The sequence below is a fragment of the Nesoenas mayeri genome (assembly GCF_963082525.1).
Source record: "Nesoenas mayeri genome assembly, chromosome: Z".
In the NCBI taxonomy this organism is placed as follows: Eukaryota; Metazoa; Chordata; class Aves; order Columbiformes; family Columbidae; genus Nesoenas; species Nesoenas mayeri.
In genome coordinates this window covers 77590179-77610049 of record NC_137542.1, presented here as the reverse complement: position 1 = coordinate 77610049, position 19871 = coordinate 77590179, and the positions used below count along the sequence as shown (strand labels likewise).

Genomic DNA, 19871 nt, shown 5'->3' with positions numbered 1-19871 from the left:
TGGGGGTTTACATCAATAGCTATAAATAAAAATCTGAAAGCAATGTAATACTCGTCATTAAGATAAAGGACATCTATTGGCACAAATCATTGAGTAAAAACCCTTTAATGATAAAATAACATTCACTCTTTAGCTACTTTATTTGTCTGAAAAACTCAGCTTACACGCGGTTCAACATATCACCTTCCACAGAGTTAAAAAATGACATAAAATGACATAATAAAATATACCTTAAATTTCATAATACAAGTACCTTGGCAAATTTCAGCAAGCTGGACCATCTACTGCTGGCCACAGCAGTGACCGTCATTGCCACCGTCTCACGCGCCCGCGTGGCCTTTGGGCTGAGCGGCACGGGTGCCACCAACACCACGTGTCAGTGTCACCAACACCGCGTGTCGGTGTCACCACCACCGCGCGTCGGTGTCACCACCGCGTCACCACCGGGCTCTGCTTGCCCAGTGAGGCTTCCGAAACAATACTGAGTCTGCTTATTGCGGAAGAACATATAAAGCTTTCTGGAAGATTAAACACTATTACAATCATTAACTGTCTTACAAAAAAACCCAAACTATTTAAAATCCTCGTATCCGTTATGGTCTTTGGCAGATAAATAAGAAAACAAAAATAAACAGACTATATTACAAAGCTTTCATTTTCACAACCTACTGTATAAGGCCAAATAAACCCATGTTTCTTTGCACTAATGAAAGCACATCTCTAATATACCCTTAATGACAGACAACACAAACACTACCGACATTGCCTCAGACGCCTGGTCGGCAGCCCGCGGCCCCGGCTCCGCCGTCCCCACGCCGCGCTCCCGGCTCCGCCGTCCCCGCGCCGCGCTCCCCGCGCCACAACGCGCGCTCAGCGGCTGCTTTGGCTTTATGGCCGGCGCGCTCAGGGCCGCGGCAAAACCTGAGGCTGGGCCCAGGGATAAAAGACCATTTGCAGTGCTGTAAACTGGGGTCTCAGTGACACAGGGACAAACGAAAGGGGTATAAAGCACGTTAATCCGTCTGGCCCCGGCGCTGCCATAAAGCCAAAGCAAGTCCTGCGCTGCGAACAAACGCGGAGTTGGCTCCGTGTGGGCGGGACCCGATCGGCAGGGCCATGCTTCTCCTAAACAACAGTTCAGTTAGACTGGAACCCAATCCAGGCCTGTGTTTAAACACGGAGAGACGAGACCTGATCTAAATACCAGCTCCTACCGGTACCGGCCCGCCGGAGGCGGAACCGCGCGTTGCCACGGCCGCTGACAGACAACAGGCTCATGCACAAACAAACGCCAGCGAACCAAAAGGCGCGTTCTCAAACCCAAAAACAGAAGTTGCCATTAAGAACCACGATGCATCACACTGCCAAGGGTTTGCCTCATGCATACAAATGGTAGCGCCGACTGGCAGTTGCTAATTATAATACTACACCGTCACACAGAACAATTAGCTGTTCAGACCAAGTAGCACAAATGTAGAAAATAAGACTTTTTTCTTTTTTTTCTTCTTTTTTTCTTTTTTTCCAACAGAGCAAATGAACACAGATTGTTTCTTCAGCAAAATAGGAAACTGTAAACTTTGGGCTCATTCTGCAACTTTTCCCCAATCCTTACTAAACAAAAGTCCCAACGGGAAGAAAGACTGACGTACATCTTTAAGCGCACCTTTTCCATCTATTACAAAAGCACAACCTAAAACGTATAAAGCTTTTTATTTCTTTTAAATCACAGTTACCAAAAAGAAACAGTGAATAATTTATTACATACGCTATAATAACATTACTCTAAACAACTATTCTCTATGAGGTATATCTGAGAAAATTCGGTAAGGGATTGCACGGTCTGCGTTGCCAACATGCCCAGTTTTATATTAAAGCTTTGGAACCAGGAAGAAAGGGAAGGAGGAGAGAGGGGAGGAAGAGCAGATGAGGAGGAGGAGGAGGAGAGCCTTTGGTATATCAGGAGTTCTGTGCCTTGCAGGGCTGCGTTGCAAAGCACCACAGTACAAAACGCCACCGGCACGGCCCGGCGGCCCAGGTGAGGCTGAGGTATTCACAGGAAGAAGTAATAAAAAGCACAGAGAGGTGTAGACTGGCAAAGTCGCTGCTTTGGTTCAAGCAAGGCACTCGTCCCGCGGCGGTGTCGCCGATGGGGCCGCGGGACCCTGCCAGCGGGGGACACGGCTCCCCCGCGGGGACACGCCGTCTCCTCCACGCCCAGAAGGCATCCTGAGAATTATTATAGCTTTTTAGTGAAGGAATATATATATCTAGGTATAAAAAGCACACTTGTCAAGTCCCTATCTTTTCCAATACAGACTTAAACCCAAGGAGAAACACAAAGGAAAAGGCAGCGTAGAACCGCGGCGGAGCGTTTGCGTGGAGCTGCTGGCGCCGCTGTTCCCGGGGACAGGCCGGTCCCCAGGCTGGGCTCACCCGCCGGAGCCGCGCTAAGTGCCGGTGTCGCAGGCTTTGTGAACCAGCTTCTCGGCGCAGCCCCAAGCGCGCACCGGAAACCTGAGCCGGGCTTTTCCTCCCCTGTCTCACAGCTGCCCGCAGCCGCGCTGCGTGTTCTGCCGCGGGACTAAAGAAGAGCTGAGCTCAGCGTGGGCCGGGCCTGGGAAGGCGCAGGAGGGGCAGCAGGGGTGCCCGAGGTTCAGGAGGATAAACGGGATAACAGGGGCTAAAGGACACAAACGCTACAGGGCACCACTAGTTCCCCAAGACAAACAACCGACTTGTGAGTCATCACTAAGGAGCATGACACTAAGGGAGCCCAACGTCACTGTTCCATCACCAACTTGAGAAAAACAAATAACTGGTTTTTGAATGAAAACTGCCATTGCAAACACCACCAAAATGCTGGGGAAGCGGCTGGGGGCCTGAGCGGCCCCCGCTCGACACAAACGCTCCATCGGGTCTGTGTGGGGAGGGACGCGGGAGGGGACACAGAATGTCACCGGGACTGGCAGAGGGGACAGGGGGTGAATGTCACCGGGACTGGCAGAGGGGACACAGAATGTCACCAGGACTGGCAGAGGGGACAGGGGGTGAATGTCACCGGGACTGGCAGAGGGGACACAGAATGTCACCGGGACTGGCAGAGGGGACAGGGGGTGAATGTCACCGGGACTGGCAGAGGGGACAGGGGGTGAATGTCACCGGGACTGGCGGCTCCACGGTGGGTGTCTCGGGGTCTGTCTGGGGACAGGACGGGACTGGAAACGAGCACAAGCAAGATGCAGACCGCACAGAGAAAGAACTCTTTGGTATCTTTGGTATCATCGAGACGATTAAAATCAGCAATGGGAAGGTCAGTGAGGTAGCCTCTTTGGTTCTCACTAGAAATACAAAGGTTTTTTTCTTTTTTTTCCTTTTTTCCCTTTTTTACACACAGTCCATCCTCGGAAGCAGCTCGTGTCCTGGAAGGGTTTCTCTCGTTTTGCTTCGTATGCATTACTTTTTCCCAGCTTAAGCTTCCAGAAGCCACGAAGTTCAGGCAAAGTCCCCCAGCGTCTCTTTCCCTGTTGTTCCTGAGCGCAGTTTTGGGTTGAACACTCATTGCTTGTCCGCAAAGTTCACTCCGTTGTTCCAACAGAAAATCAGCTTCAGTGCTTTAAAGGTAATTCTAAATAAAACTGAAAACTATACAAGAGCATCCTTGGATTACCATGAATAACTTAAATAAATAAGTTATATTATGACGGCTTCACGTGCCGTAATAAAGGTACGCCTATCTGATCAGATGGGAAGAGATTAACTTAAATAATTTAAATTTTGCTATTTAAACAATTAAAATTAATTAAAATAAGAAATTCAAACTAGACTCCAGTTTGATGTAACTCGTTATTGTTCTCCCGTCCGTAAGAGAAGCTGGCTGCTCTGTGAAGCAACGCTCATTTCAAGGGTACGGACTAACACAGGCTTCACATCTCCGATGTGCTACAACAGTAAAACGGATAAATAAGTAAAATTCATTCCAAATTAATTCATAAATTATTGAATTAAATAGTTACAAACAACTAACACTGGAGCCTGATCCTTCAGTCTGTACTCAGGCAGAACTCCCATTGAATTTGAAAGCTAAAATGAAACTCAGTGGGATTTAGACTAAGCAGATTTCAGGACCTGCTCTAGGACTAAATTAAATAAATGACATCATTGATAGATAATATGTTGGGTTAAAACCCACAAGTGTCTGGAAAACAAAAATAAAACCACTTTAAGCTTTGCCTTTTAAAAAGTTTAAACCATAAAAATCCCCTTAATAAGTATAAAGGAGGCGGAATATAAAGTTTGCCCATGTCTGAACTACGTATGTGCAGTGACAAGCGGAGCCCCCGCTGGTGCCCGAGCGGCTGGTGCGGCGCGGGGCACCGGCCCCTGCTCCGCACTCGCTGGTTCGGCCCGTTCCGCGCCTTTGGGTTCTGCTGCAGGCCAGATGTCCAGAGTAGAGCTTTCCCAGCGCTGAGCTTTTCCAGCGCAGAGCTTTCCCAGCGCTGAGCTTTTCCAGCGCAGAGCTTTCCCAGCGCTGAGTGCCCGCTCTGCTCCCGCGGGGCTGATCGCTGCCCTGGGCGTCTCAAGAGCTGGGCCCATCCTGGCTGTGCCGGGGTGCTGACTCCAGGCACACGCTGCAGGAGATGCTGGGAGACTGTCGGTACATAGTCTTTGGTAGCAGAGTAAATAAAAGGAACGGGGTACATTACACGGCTCTATAGATTCATAAATATATGGTATATAAACAATATAAACGTAACATATCTGAGTTTTTTAGTATGGGCAGAATACAGCATGTATTCTGCTCATACCCGTACACACAAATATATCTACGCACAGTATATGCTACGGACACTGCTGTGCCGAGAGCTGCTACACAGAACCCGGCGAGCTGACAGGGCGGGGAAGACACGACGCGGGGCCGTGAGAGGCAGGGATAAAAAATGCAGCGGTGTTTTCAGATGGAAAAGCCTTTCTGAAACACAGGTGCTGGCGCGCACCAGACCCGGGCTGAGCGCGTTCTGGCACCTTTGGTCCGGGTCTGCCCACGGGCTTGCTTTGGAGCATTTTGGGAAGGCACAGCCCTGCCTGGCGGTCTCTGTGGAGGGTGCTCTGTGGCCCAGAGCAGCTGTGTGCTGCCAGCCTTGCTGCCAGGATCCCCGCTTTGCTGTTCCAAAACCCTCCCTGTCCCGAGCAGACAAGGCCTTTTGATGTTCTTTAAGCGTAAGCATTGGAAAATGACTGCAGCAATTTCACAAAGCAGCTAAAAAGAAGCCCTCAGTTAAAGGTGGAGATGGAAGCAGAATGCTTCCACCGCACTCCAGCCCTGAAGATAAATTTGGACCTGGGTCTACGTGTCACAACTTGGATCCTCGTGACTTGGATGGTCACGACTTGGGTGAACCAACACAACGTGTCTAGCACTCAAAGCGGCGCCCGTGCAGTGCGGAGCCCTGCCGCGGTGCCCGGGTGGGGCTGACGCGGTGACCGGCTGTCGGCGCGCACAGTGACGCGGTCGGTACACGCGCTGCAAGTTTTATCCCTGGGGAACAGAAGGAAGGGTGCAGGTCACTCAACCCATTTCACGTACAGAATGACGGGCGTTCAAAGCTCTAGACATACGAGAGACCGACTCTACCTGACACAACGAGTCATACGCAGCCGACAGGTTTTCCCTGCGCGGCTCTGGAGGGGGGACACGTACCAGCGGAGCATCCCAGCATCTCGCGCTCGGAGCCCACGCAGCTCTCGGAGAGATCCCGTGGGAGGCAGGAAGAGGAAAAACATCAGCGGACCCACCCTCGTGGTTGCGCAAAGAAACAGAAGTGTTACCTGTACACAGATAATGGCGCTACACACACTTAGTCGTGCAAGAGGAGAGAATGAACCGGCACAATGAGAATCCTCATCTTTGGTATTGTAGCTGTTGAGGTTTTGGTTGCTCTGTTCCTTGTTCTTTTGAAAAAACTGCATAGGCACAAATTAAAGACAATCTTCAACGTTAAGATGACTGAGTTGTCAAATGAAGCAGCAATCGTCCTGGCTTTGCTTTGTTCTCCTTCTTTCAAACCCTTTCTTTGAGATCTGCTTCCTAAACTGTCCGAGACGTCTGTCAAAACACAGTGTGTTACTCGTTTGCTTCCTGACGCGCTTCCTTGGTTTGGTTTTCATTATTTATTTAGTTTCATTTCATTTTTAAATGGAACAGTTTGTTGCAGAAGAAGTAGGTGCAGAAATCGTTTCTTTGGTTTCGATTAAGCAGTACATATAAAAAGTCTCAAGTGTCTCTAGAGCCGCGGCGGCGCTCGGCTCGCTGCCGGGACGCGCGGAGCAGCCGCGGCCGCGCCGGGGGCACCCACGGGCGACACGCCGCGCGGCCGCGGGGGGAGCGTGGGGCTCGTGAGGCCGCTCGCCGCCAAACCCGCACCGGCGACCAACAGACAATGGCGAGTTATAAACATCTTTGGCTTGCAGAAATCCCATCTCTTTGGTGTGCTGAGCTCCCGCCAGCTGGGGCAACGGGGGCTGAAGGAACTGAGGGATGCCATAGGGCTGCATGGCGGACTGAAGTCACCTGCGGCACATCTGAAATGGTCAGTAGCATCTGTAGGGCTTGTTTCTGGGTTTTTTCCTGCTTGAAAGTACCATAAAATACCAAAAAAAAAACAAAAACAAAAATGCACCAAACAAGTTTCAGTAATAAGGACATTGCTGAGAAGAAACTGCATACCTGGTAACTAAAACGGCCACATTAATGACCTAAAAAAATCTTCCCAAACGTTGTGTTTGCTCCATGTACTGTGGCAGTTAAAGTGGCCTCCTGAGTGCGCGCCTGCTCTGGGTGCAGATGCAGAGCTTGTGACGAACCGCAGCCGTGCGTGGGCTGGCGTGGCGCGGGCGCCCTGCCCGGCGCCGCCGGGACGACCCCACCGACTGCCGCGGCTGCTGCCCTTGTGCTTGGTACTCTGAGCTCCAGCGAACCGAAGGCTTCTGACCCCAGGTCAAACTGTACTCGCTGACTAAATTAATCAAACTGAAAAAAAAGAAATAAACTTGGCCTTTTTCTTTTGCTTAAAACACTTAACAAAACCATGCCTGAGTTTTCAATGTGGGTTCTTGGGTTCTTTAGCGTCTACGTGTCAGACTTTGTGCTCCGTTCTCGCGTGGCCGTGCAGCGGCCGCCCCGCCGGCCGGGCTCTTCGGGTCAGGAGAAACTTGCCTCACTGACGACTCCCGACGTTTCAGACCTGTCCTGAGCATAGTATTGTATAGAAAGAGGTTAATTTTCCACTTGCGCCTGCTGAGAGTGCCCGGGAGCCGTGCGGGTGTCCCCTGTCACAGCTGGGCTGGGCTTGCTGTCCAGGAGGATTGTGCTTTAAGTCACCGGTGCAGGGACCCGCCACGCAGCCACTCTCTCCGCTGCGCCGTGCCGTGCCACGCCGTGCCACACCGTGCAGTGCCACACCGTGCTGTGCCACGCTGCACCACGCCGTGCAGTGCCACACCGCGCTGTGCCACGCTGCACCACACCATGCAGTGCCACACCACGCTGTGCCGCACTGCATGGTGCCGTGCAGTGCCACACCGTGCTGTGCCACACCGCACCATGCCGTGCCATGCCACACCACGCTGTGCCACACTGCACCACGCTGTGCCGTGCCACACCACGCTGTGCCACACCGCACCATGCCGTGCTGTGCCACACCGCGCTGTGCCACACTGCATGGTGCTGTGCAGTGCCACACCACACTGTGCCACGCCGCACCACGCCGTGCTGGCCGCCCCGTCAGGCTTTGGTGCAGGTGCTGGGGGCCGAGGAGGAGCCCCCGGAGCTCAGGTCGTCCTGCCACTTCTCCAGGCTGCGCCGGCGGGCGTTCATGAAGAAGTTGCTGACGGTGGTGAGCTCCAGGCCCAGCTGCTGGGAGATGGTGATCTGCATTTCCTTGGAGGGACGCTTGTTCTCCTTGAAGATGGCGAAAAGCGTTCTGCGCTGGAGGTCCGTGAAAACCAGGCGCGATTTCTTCTGCGAGTTGTTCCGCTCTTTGTTCGGCTCTTGCTCTTTGCGTTTGCAGGCTGGGGAAGGGAAGGGAGACAGAGAAAACGAGTGTCAGGATGCGTGTGCTGCCCACAGACCCCGCAGACCCCGCAGAGCCCACCAGACACCAGCTGTGACCCCCCCAGCACTGCGGAGCAGCACCAAGGGGCAGCACCAAGAAGCAAACACCGAGGAGCAAGCACCAAGGAGCAAATGCTGAGCAGCCAGCACGCAGGACCAGAGGGCTCTCCAAAGAATCTCACCGGTGTTGACCCTGCATCCCAAACACCTTTGCACTTTCAGAAATCGCTCTGGCCGGGCACTGAGCTCCAGGCGCTCCGAGCGCTCCTCCCCAGCCCTCAAACCCACTTGTCGCTTCTGGGCAGTGTAGGACACGGAGAGTTTCCACACTTCTATAAAGCGCCCACCTGAGAAATGCTTCGCTTGTCTGTCACGGCAGCGTTAGGATTAAAACTTCAGCTTATCTGATGTCAGGCTAGAGGACAGAAAGCAAAGCGCATCCCTTTTCCCCCTGCAGTAGCTAAGACAAAGATTAATTCTTCATGTGCTGCAGCATACAACAACTCCAGATTGCTGTTTTTTACCAGAACTGCACCCCAGGTAACAGACAGGACGGCTGAGCACGGCGGGAACACAACTGGAAACTGCTGCCCACACATTTCGAATAAACCTGCTACCCACGCTATTCGGGGACAGCCAGCCTTTCTCTGGTGCCCCTCCAGCCATGGCACGGCGAGGCGCAAAGCCGACCAAGCCATCGAGAACCCTGGCCCCTATATACTTGAATTTACCAGCATTTGGGTTGACAGCAAGCATTTTGCAGCTGCTCCAGGAGGAAAAAATGCTCTAAAATACCCTGGATTGCAAATCTCTTTTAAGACAGGTGAATGTCTTTCATCTGAGGTGAAACCTCCCCTTCCTCCTCGGATGCTCCTTATCACCCTAAAGCCTGACCCTGTGCTTTCCCAGGCCAGGCTCAGCTGGACCAGGCTCGCTCCAGCCCGCGGGCCACGAGGGTTTGGGAGGGACAGGCTCGGACACACGGACACACGACCAGAAGTGCCCGTCAGAGCTCAGGCCGGGCGGGCAGCAGCGCCGCCATCGCTGCGCCAAGCCGTGCTAATGGATCCTAAAAATAATCAGCATTAATAGCTGAGCTGTATTTATTAGCACAGAGAGAACATCAAGTGCTGAAACCAATACCGCTACCGTAGCACACCCAGATTTAAAAATAGCCTGATAAGGCTGTCTACACAGGGCAGAAAGATAAAAAAATCCATATGTTGACATGGCTGGGTAATGTGCTGGGACAAAATAAGTAGAGCGAATTGATAAGTGGAGAGGTTTTTAAGCAGCCCTATTAAATAATTCTGCAGGTCTAGAATGGGAAATGAGAACCTGGTGAAAGAAAGCACAACTCAGACCGTGGAAATGTGTGTAATTAACCCATGGGCAGGACCGCACGCGTGTCAGGGGTGTGTGCTGGGATAGCATCGCCCCAATGGCATCGCCCCAACGGCATCGCCCCCACAGCATCACCCCAACGGCATCGCCCCAACGGCATCGCCCCGATGGCATCGCCCAGACAGCATCGCCCAGACAGCATCGCCCAGATGGCATCACCCAGATGGCATCACCCAGATGGCATCACCCCGATGGCATCACCCGGCTTTTCTGCAGGAAATACCTTGGTGAAGCGGCTGATCCCGAGCCCCCTGGGTCCCCTCTCCCTGCGGGTCAGGAGCAGGGCCGGGCTGGGACCATGTTTGGGATATGACACCGTGCCAGGAACGCAGGCGACCGGACCCATGCTGGGGACGGGATGAGTGGCCGCGCTGCAACTTCTAATCGGTTCCGGGACACCGCGAAGGTTCTAGTGTTTCCTAACATCACTAATTTATGTGCAGAGATATGCTGCGTTTTACAGTTATTAGTATCTTATAATAAATAATGCAAAGGTATGTGCTTTTCAATGCATTCAGTAAATACTTTCCTTGAACTGTTAGGTTTGCTCTTGAAAAGGCACCACGGAGGCAAATGTTGTTCCTTGACATGCATTTATCAGAAGAGAACAAAGGAGCGAGCACTCTAATAAAATAAAGTTCTTACCCAGGAAACCCACGTACAGAAAGAGAAACGCTCTCACCATGCGGGAGGGGAAGCAGACATCTTGATTCTAAGCACAATTTGATTTATTAACTGCCGTTAATGCTGAACACATCCTATGGAATAAAACGGACAACCAGCAAGAACTGACAGCCATGACCGTGGAAAAAAATACAGTTGTCCCTTCTACTCTGCACTAAAGACACTTCACGTAGAAACAACGCAGAAAGAGCTCAGAAAGAGGTTGGGAGCTGCCTCAGCCCATGTGAAGACACTGCGTCCATTCTGCACGCCGGGCTCAGCGCGCGCTGCCGGGCGTTGGGCGCCGGGACACGTCCGACCCGCTTTCCTTGTCAACTTCACACACTCCACAGCTCAGCCAATTTTATTTTTGTTGCCAAGTATCATTAAATTGAATATTCCTACTAATAGTTAATTTGCCTTTTTTTCTGGGGGAAAAAGCAGCGATGGAGCATCTTGCAGCTTCTCAGGCTCTCTAACAGATAGGCACTGGCTTTGTGATGTTTTTACTCTGGTGGCAGAAGTGCCTTTGGACCTATGAAACAAACAGCGGGATTCAAGAGGGAGCCAAGCACAGAACAACATTCCCTTAATCCAGCAGTGAATGATGTCCCTCTGTCATTCGCCACGATAAGCCGTGAATATTGATCTCTCGAATGTGGTTTCGTGCGGGTGTAGTACAAAGTCAACTAAACCCAGTTATCTGTCTGATGGAACTAAAAAATGTTCGTCAATTTGATTTCGGAGAGAACTCAATGTGAAGGAAATTTAATTATGCTAGTAATACTGAACACAATGAAATGACCATCAAAACGTTTTCCAAAGGTTTAAAATGTTTCTCTTTCACTGTGATTCACTTAAAGCAACCCCTTGTATATCTGTGTTACTACAATCTCTTAAAAACAAGGCCTTAAAAATCAATTTGATTACCTCTCTGAATTAAGTATGCACAAATGAAAGCAACCGAGATCAATACAAATTAGGTTAAGTACTCCGCTGTGTACAAAATCATTATGTAACAAGAAACAATTTGAATGAAGATGCAAATAACCACATTGTCGGGTGCGCAGCCACCGCGCCGTCACCTGCCGGTGCCCCTGCTGCCGGCACACCGAACGCCCGCTTTCCCGGGTCCTCTGGCCGCGTCCATCTCCACACCGGAGCGCACCTGTGCTCGAGAAGCGCAGCACAGGCTCAGCGCTGCTCTTCCATCTACCGGCGCAGGTCCCTGTCCCAGAGCAGCCCAGGTCCCTGTCCCAGAGCAGCCCAGGTCCCTGTCCCAGAGCAGCCCAGGTCCCTGTCCCAGAGCAGCCCTCCCGCAGCAGCGAGACGCTCACAGCACCGCCATTCCTGTCTGCAGACACAGGGGTTCCTGCAACGCTCCAGGAAACAAGCACAACCTCGTGCTTCCCGCAGGATGGGTTTTCATGGCACTCAACCCGCTTTCTCTCTCGGTGCTGTCACGGAGGGAGCGTCTCCCTCTCTCTAGCTCCCGCATTTTGAGAAGAAAAGATGAATGGGTCTGGGGACTCGGTTCTTTTCTGTTTCTTCCTGGCACGTAGCCTGTCTCAGGCTATTTGTGTCAGACCCCTTATAAATCTGCTGGGTGTTTGAAACAGGGCTGTAAATTCTGGGGGGCAGGGGCTGCGCCTCCCAGGCAGCGCTGCGACACCCAGCTCCGCACACGACCACCAACAGCGGCCTCTGAGCACCGCTGGAATATACTTCCATCATTAATACAAAATAATAAATAATGGATGGGAAAGGGCCAATTTATTGCACTCCAGGGCGAGAAGGCGCGGGGGGCTGGCGAGAGGGGGGCTGGCGAGAGGGGGGCTGGCGAGAGGGGGCCGTTTCCCTGTGAGCTCAGCGTGCGCCAGAGCTGCTCCGCAGGGCAGCCCCGACACCCACATCCAGCTCCGCACAAACACGCTTTTCTGCAGCTGCAAAAGGAACAGACCCCATTTCCCACAGATGTCTGTGCCGGCATTGATCGGGAGGCCAGCAGCTCTCCTTCCAATGGCGGGGGCGTACGAGCTGTCCCTCTCGCGGGACCCCGTCCCTCCCGGCCTTGCCGCGGTGCCCAAATGCACCAGTGCTGGTTCGGAGCGCCAGCTGCTTTTGGAAGCTCGAGCTGACAGGAACGGTAGAAGCAGCAGCGTCCAAACTCCATCACCGGCTGTGACGAGCGGTGTCACCCCGGCAGCACAGCCCCCGCGGCAGCCGGGCGCTCAGACCTCTGCCCAGCCCCAGCAAAACGCCGCATCCTTCACACGGCACTTCCAACACCCGGGAGATCGATGCCTCCTCTCCTTCTGAAGATTCTCCCTTTCGAATCTCCAGGTAGTTTCCAGCTGAATTACAACACTTGTGGGTAACCGGGATTTATGTTCCGCTGGTCGGAGCACGCGGCTGGCACCAGAGCCCCGCGCCGTGTGCTCTGCCGGTGGAGCAGCAAGCGACGCGCCAGCACGTCCCCTGGCACAGCCGGGACCTCCCCGGGCACACAGGGCAGAGAGGACGGGGATTTAAAGCTGGGGTAGGTGAAGAAGCACTGAGCACGAGTCTGAGATCTCAGAGTGGATTAGAATGGGAAATATCTCGCCTTGTTTCCTGCTGATGGCATCCAGCAGCTCCCCCGCGCCTGTGTCGCACTGACACCCCCACACTGACAACCAGAGCCGGGAGCGGGTCCCACAGGTCCTGCTGCAGGGACAGCGTGGATCCACCGTGTCCCTGCCGTGTGCCCCCAGAGCCAGCACGTTCCAGAAGTTCTGACTCTCGGGAGAACGCAGGAAACAATTATTTCCTGCTAATGGCTGTTGCTGATGGGGTGGAATTCTGAAGAACAGGGGAGGACAGGAGCAAAGCCCTGATGACTTATCCGGCTCCAGCGCCAGCGCTGCATGGCTGTGCCCCGCCGGACACCTCTGCTGAGGCACACGGGCAGGGGACACCAAAACGCTGCCTCTTGGCAGGATCTGGGCATGATGGAGGAGAAAATTGGCACAAAAGGTGCCAGAAAGGCAGAGGAAAAGCTTTGGGAGCTTCTCCCCTATCCGTGCGAGGCTCTGACGCCGGTCCCCAGCAGCAGGGGCCGGGGAAGGGTGCTCGTGTCCCCGCGCTGTCCTCCCCGGTGCGGGCACGACACGCACCCGGACGGGGAGCGGAGAAGAAGGTGCGTGGCAGCTCTGCAGGCAGACTTCCCCTGCTCTTCCTCCGCCTCCCTCGGCTGCGCGCTACTTGCCAAAGCTTAATGCCTCGGCGCAGGCCCCCGGTCTTAAATGCCCATTATGACAAGATGAGATCTGCTGGAAAATCACCACTCCTCATAAATACGTTTCCTGCTTACTTAGAGATATTTTGGTCCCAGAGACAATTTGCGTTTTGGGAAACTGCCAGCCTCTATTGCTTGTCTAATAATTCCTTTGTGCAGCATTTACCCCTGGTCTGAGTCCCTTTTCTTTTTCCACAACGGAGTAGTTTGATTTTATAGCTCAAAAACCCCAAACAACCCCAAAACACTCCCATTTCTTTTTTGATTGCATTTCTATCTGCCATCAGTGAGTTGTCTTGTTGATCTTATCACTGAACCCATTTGAGATTAGTCTATTTTGTATGATTTCTGTGTACAAAAATCCTCTATAAATCAGAGCGCCTTTTATGCAAAAGTCTGCAAGATTGATGTAGCTGGATACAAAATCTTTTACCTTGGAAAAAAGAGATGTATTACCTGTCCCATTGGACATAATGCTTTCTCTGCATATTCATCTTCAAAGTATGACGGGGCTTTTTCTAGAGAAGACCAGAGACAAGACAGCAGTCTTAAATACAAACAGATTGCTATCAGAAGAAAGGGAGTCGTTTTTTCTGCTGTGTCCAGCAGGGATGAGATGAGAAGCAAAGGATTTAAAAGACAAAAAGGGAGATTAAGGCTAGTCATTAAGGATTTTTTGTACCTGTAAGCCCTGGAAGAGATTGCCTAGGTAGCCTGAGGAGCCCCCATCACTGCTGCGTCCTGCACAAGGGGCAGCGTGCCGGACGGTGATGCCTGAGCCCTGCTCAGCCCCACTTTGCAGAGCCCATTCCCTCTGAGGGCAGCGCAGGGAGCTGCTCTGTGCCCAGCACACCTGGTGGGTTAGTGGCGAGACGCTCGTCGTCTCCCACGAACCGCTAATTGGAAGGGATGAAACAGCCACCCGCAACCGCTGCACTGCGGGAACGTCCAGGGCAGGACTGAGCAACACAGGGGAGCTGAGCTGAGCAACCGCGGCCTCGCGCAGAACAGAGCGGCGCAAAGTTTGAGCCCAAATGCCTCTAGAAAGACAGAGGGGAGAAACAGCATCAGTCACGGGAAGACAATCCTTTTGGCAAAAATGTTCTCTCCTTTATGAATTCCTCGCCACGAATAAATTCTGCCAGTTTTCAAACGCAGAGGAATATGTGAGTTTGGGTACTCCAGTTCAAGTGGTGATGGCCAAGAGGAAAAAGGGATGCTGGAAAGAAAAACTCTAATCAAGAAACAGCAAAGGCAGATTGGAAAAGCTCAGAGTGAGCACCACAGGCTGATAGACCAATTGTTTCTTAAAAACAGTATAGGGGAAAAGAAAAAAGACAGAAATGTATTTAATGACAAATGTGGTCAGGTTTATCTTTATCAACCAATCAGGAAACTGATAAAAACTGGTTGCTTAACAAAAATGGTATTCAAATTTCTGCAGGGCAGAAACGTCTTCAGAAATAATGTGGAACAAAAAGATAGGGCAGGATATTATTTCAGAAAGTTGGTACATAAGAAATATAATTTATCACCCAGCACCACAATTTACCGCATGGATTGTTCAAACATAACCACTAATCTATATCTGAAGAGAGCACTAATATTTCAAGCCACTAAGCACCTTTCAAAGAATCTTAATGTACCTGTATATTTAGTTTAACACTAAGAAATAGTTTTATATATAGATAACGCACTTGATACAGATGTTATTAAGCCTTAATTTTCAGCTGTAGCTACAGACAACAAAGCTGTCTCAAAATGCGGAGACAGAAACATTAGGAATGGCACAAAGAGGCAGAGGACAGACAGACAACAGTCCAGCTGCACACAGCTGCGGCCGGGTCAGTGCAGCAGTGGGACGGGGACCCCCCGCTCCTCTGCCATGGACCCCTGCGTGGGGACAGCGTGCAGCAGGGCCTGCCCCACTGCTGTCCCCCTGCTGCCCCGTGCCCCTCTGCTGTCCCCCTGCCGCCCCGTGCCCCTCTGCTGTCGCCCTGCTGTCCCCATACTGCCCCGTGCCCCTCTGCTGTCCCCCTGCTGTCCCCATACTGCCCCGTGCCCCTCTGCTGTCGCCCTGCTGTCCCCATACTGCCCCGTGCCCCTCTGCCCTCGTTCTCGCGTGCCCGCCCCCCGCTCTCTCGCTGCCGCTGTCCGTGGTGCTGCCGGTGCCGCCGCCCCGGGCCGTTCCCGCGGCTCCGGCACGGGGGTTCGGCCGGGCCCCGCTCCCGCCAGGCCCCGCTCCGGGCTCGGCGGGGACACAGCCCCGGCGGGGACACAACTGTGGGCACAGAGCAGCGGGGCTGGCCCTGCCGCCTCCCCCCCAACTGCTTCCGTCTAAGGGACAGAAACGCGGCGAGGTGAGCGCGACTGCTTCGCACAAATGAATCACCGATAAGTGTTTCGGTACAAAAAAGAAGTTTAATCATCAATAACGCGATTCAGCAACGGGGAAATGCCAACAGCGGTGGGAGCGTTCTGCTCACCGGCCCAAAACCCGGGGAAGGCACCGGCAGGGTACGGGCTGGCCCGGCCATGCCCTGTCCCCTGTTCCCCTGTTCTGCTCACTGACCCCGGCGCGACTGTCACCGCGGCTGCGGCGGTTCGGCGGGTTCCACGGGACGGGGACAGCGAGCGCTCGGCTCTGCCCCGGTCGGGACAGCGGGACCACCACCGCACACCGGCACCTCGGACCCGCCCGAGCCCGCTGGCCTGCGGGGCGACACGGCACGGAGCTCCTTCAGCGGCCTTCTCCCGTGTTCACGCACCGGGGAAGCGCTCATAACGCCCCGAGGTCCCGCGCTCTGCAGCAACCCGGACGGGCTCCGAGCTCGGCCTGAGCCGCAGCTGGACCTGCCCGTTGCCCGCACCGCCCGGGCGAACGGGGACTCACCCGGGACAGCGGGGCTCGCACGCTCAGGGACCGCCCGGCGGGGCCGCAGCCGGCCGCGGATTCACTCGGACGACCGGCAAACTCGACGTTTTACCCTGGGAGCCCCAAAGCACGCACCGAACTGCTCGTTCACACCAGGAGCCGCCCGCAGCTCTGCCCGCAGCTCCCTCCCTGCCCGCAGCTCCCTCCCTGCCCGCTCAGGAACGGCCGAGCACCGCCCAACGCTTAGGGGGCTTTTAAAGAACCCTAAGAAGAGATAATAAGCACAGAAAATAGAATAGAATTATATATCTTCTATAATATTAAGAAATACTAAGCACACCCCACTGCCGCAGCTCCCACAGGGAGAGGGGGGATTCCCTCAAAGGACAGCCCATTTTCGGCCGTTTGATTAAAAACCCAAACAAACAAACCCCAAACAAAACACAGGAGCACGGGGCAAAAGGCTAATATTTTTCAGAGATCTCAAATACTTGCAGTTTGTTCCCCTTGCTCAGAGGTATTTAAGCAGGCGAGTAAAGAGGAGGCAGGAAGCACAGAGGCAATGAGGCTGCATATTCACACGTGGTAATCATAATAACAAAAATCGATTTCCCAAAGGGAATGGTAATTTGCAAAGGTCTTTCCCGCTCCAGCTTCCGCTCCACAGGAAACCCATGCCCACTTTGCCACTGAGCTCTCTCCAAACTTTACTCCTGGATGCAAAGGCATTCAGGGGGAACTGCAAAAGTGGAGATCTAGAATTATATATGCATATATACGTGTACGGCAGAAATTCAGAAATCACATTTACACACCCAGGAAGCGGTCACCCAGCAGATGCGTAGATGCGATTTCTGACTTTCTGCCCTATATGCAGGGCTCCGTGGGGAACCCCCCACTCAGGACTGGTGCTGGGAAGGAAAAGCACCAGCAGCATTACTGGAAATGAGCCGGCTCAGGTTCCAGATCAATGAAAACTGGGTCCACACGTTTATGCTCCTGTTGCCAGCATTAATGCTCTTTTAATCTTCTAAACATTATCTGCATCGATTTCCCTCTAGATACACGTTTGTTTGAGAAGGCGACATCGGCGTATGCTCCAGCAAAACAGAAAAAACCCACAACCTTTCCGTTCCTCTAATGCTCCTATTGCAGACAAACCTCGGGACCTTCATTTGGTTGATAATACTGGACAGCCAGGAGGCGCTGGGAAGGACGAGAGGAGTTTGCAGTGGCTGTTGGAGCCCCCCGTCCCCGTGGCCACCCCTCCGTGTGTGCCAGCAGCGTGGGCCTTTGGGAGACCCCACCGGTACCTGCCCCTGATAATCAGCAACGGGCGGGGATCAACCCGCCCGGGCTAAAATCAACCGAAATAAAAGAACGACGGACTCGCCAGAACCAACATCCCCAGGTTTCTAAACTGCGCTCGTGGACATGTCGCTGTCACAGCAGAGCCAAGCCGGACATGGGCACACAGCACCGCGGTCTGTCCGTCTGCCCACGCGTGTCTGGCCGTGCCACATCCCGCCCATTTACCATGGATCCATATCCCCCAAATGAGCGGTTTCCATGAAGGGCAAGAAGGACACATGACAGCGTATGTTCCGCAGCAGGCGCTGCCCCGAGCCCCGCGGTGCCGTGGGACCGGGCCGAGCAGGGGGCTCTGCCCCGGGGCAGCCGCAGCAGGGCCGGCGGCTGCGGGTGCGCGTCCGCCTGGCACGGGAAGGGGTTTCGCCGGGTCTCCCCCCGCTCAATGCGGGGCGGGCGCTGCCGGGGGTCGCTGCCCCCCCGCCCCGAACCCGCAGAACAATGGGGGCTGCGGCGCCCCGCGACCGCGCCAGGGGGCGCCCGCGCGCCCTCCGCGGGACAATGCGGCCGATGCGCGGGGCTGCGCGCCCCCTGAGCCGCTCCGCGCCCCCCGAGCCCGCTCCGCCCGCCCCGCCAGCGCCGGGGACGCGGTCCCCCCGCCCGGGAGCGCTCAGGCTCTCCCGGGGCGCCGGGGGCGTTGGGAGAGGCGCGAGGGATGCTCGCTGAGAGCGCGCAGACGTGCGGGAGGCGCGGAGCGGTGCGGGAGGCGCGCAGGACGCCCTCCAGCATCCGGCCGGGGACAGCTGCCCCGGCCCCGCCGCCCGGCAGCGGCCGCGGGGGTCTCCAGGCCGGCGCCCGCAGCAGGGAGCGCTCCTCCGCCAGCCCGGAGCCCCCCGAGTCCCGCCGGCTCCGGGCCGGGCTGCGCAGGTGCCGGCGCTGGGGGAGGCGGGGGACAGGCGGGCGCCGAGCCCTTGGCTCCTTGTCCCCGCGCCCGGCAGCTGAGAGCGGCCGAGGCGGCGCGGGCAGGCCCCCACGCCGGGCCGGTTCCTCCGGGGCAGCGCTCGGCTCCCGGAGGGTCGCGCTCCGCTCCCCGCCAGCCTCCCGCGGGGCGCCGGCCCGCACCTACCTGCCAGCCGCAGGGCCGACATCCTCTGGAACTCCGGCTCCTGCAGCCACTTCCACATCCTCCGGAAGGTCTCCCGGCCAGACTTGAGTTTACTCCAAGGCTTAGGGTTGCGCAGCAAGTCCGAGAGGGTCCCCTGAGAGCGACACAGCACCCGCTGGGCGAAGATGGCCTGCGGGATGCTGTAGCGCTTCAGCTCCGCCGTGATCCTTTGTGCCACTTCTTTGGTGTTGATCTCCTCCAGCTGCCCCGAGCTGCTCACCTGCGAGCCGGAGGAGGAGGAGGGCGGCCGCTCGCGGCCGGCGGGCAGGGCGGGCCCGTGGGGCGGCGGGTGGCCCGGGTGCGCGGGGTGGTGCATGCCGTTCAGATGGGGCATCATGGCGGGGGGCGTCCCCAGCCCCCGGGACAGGTGCTGCTCCCCCCGGGCCAGCATGGCCGCGTGGGCGTCGAAGTTGGGGCTCAGCATCTTGTCGTGGCCGGGCGGCCCGTAGCCGTGGAGGCCCTGCTGGGCGTTGTGGAGGGGGCCCAGCCCGTTGCCCAGCGGCGAGAGGCTCTGCCCCATGCCCGGCATCTCCTTGTAGGGCCCGTAGAGGTTGTTGACGGCGGGCAGCCCGCGCTCGTCCCGCATGAGGGCGAAGCTGCCGCTGACGTTGCCCGAGAGGCGCTGGTGGTGGTGGTGGGCGTGCGGGTGGGCGTGCGGGTGGTGGAACTTGTCGGAGACGGTGGAGATGGGCGGCAGGGGCTGGAGTGGCGTCAGGGTGGTGTAGGTGCTGCTCATGCCCATGCCGGGCGGCGAGGACTCGCAGGGCATGCTCATGGCGTGGTGCAGCGGGATGGAGAGCTCGGGCCGGTACTCGGCGGCGCCGTCCAGCAGCGAGGCCATGCTGGACACCATGGCCGGCCGGGCGGCGGCGGGGGCCAGCTCCTGGTGCGGCGGGGGCACCCGGAGCGGCCCGGCGCCGCGCCCGCCGTGGTGGGGGCTGGGGCTGCCCATTAGCTCCGGCTCATGGCCCGCCGCCCCGTGCAGGCTGCCCAGCGGCTCCATCGCCATCTCGGGGTTCATGGCGCAGGCACCCGGCTCCCCGGCGAGGCATCGACGGCCGCCGCGGCG

At 55.5% G+C, this 19871-nt stretch overlaps 1 protein-coding gene across 1 annotated transcript; it reads right to left on the bottom strand.

Moving 5' to 3' along the window:
- Positions 1–7780: 7780 nt before the first annotated feature.
- ONECUT2 (one cut homeobox 2) lies at positions 7781–19871 on the bottom strand (the record flags this gene model as incomplete). Its single annotated transcript, XM_080362908.1, has 2 exons — positions 18764–19871; positions 7781–8067 (listed from the first exon to the last, which is right to left on the bottom strand). The coding sequence occupies exons 1-2, from the start codon at positions 19821–19823 to the stop codon at positions 7781–7783; spliced, it is 1347 nt and encodes a 448-aa protein (XP_080219034.1). The 5' UTR covers positions 19824–19871.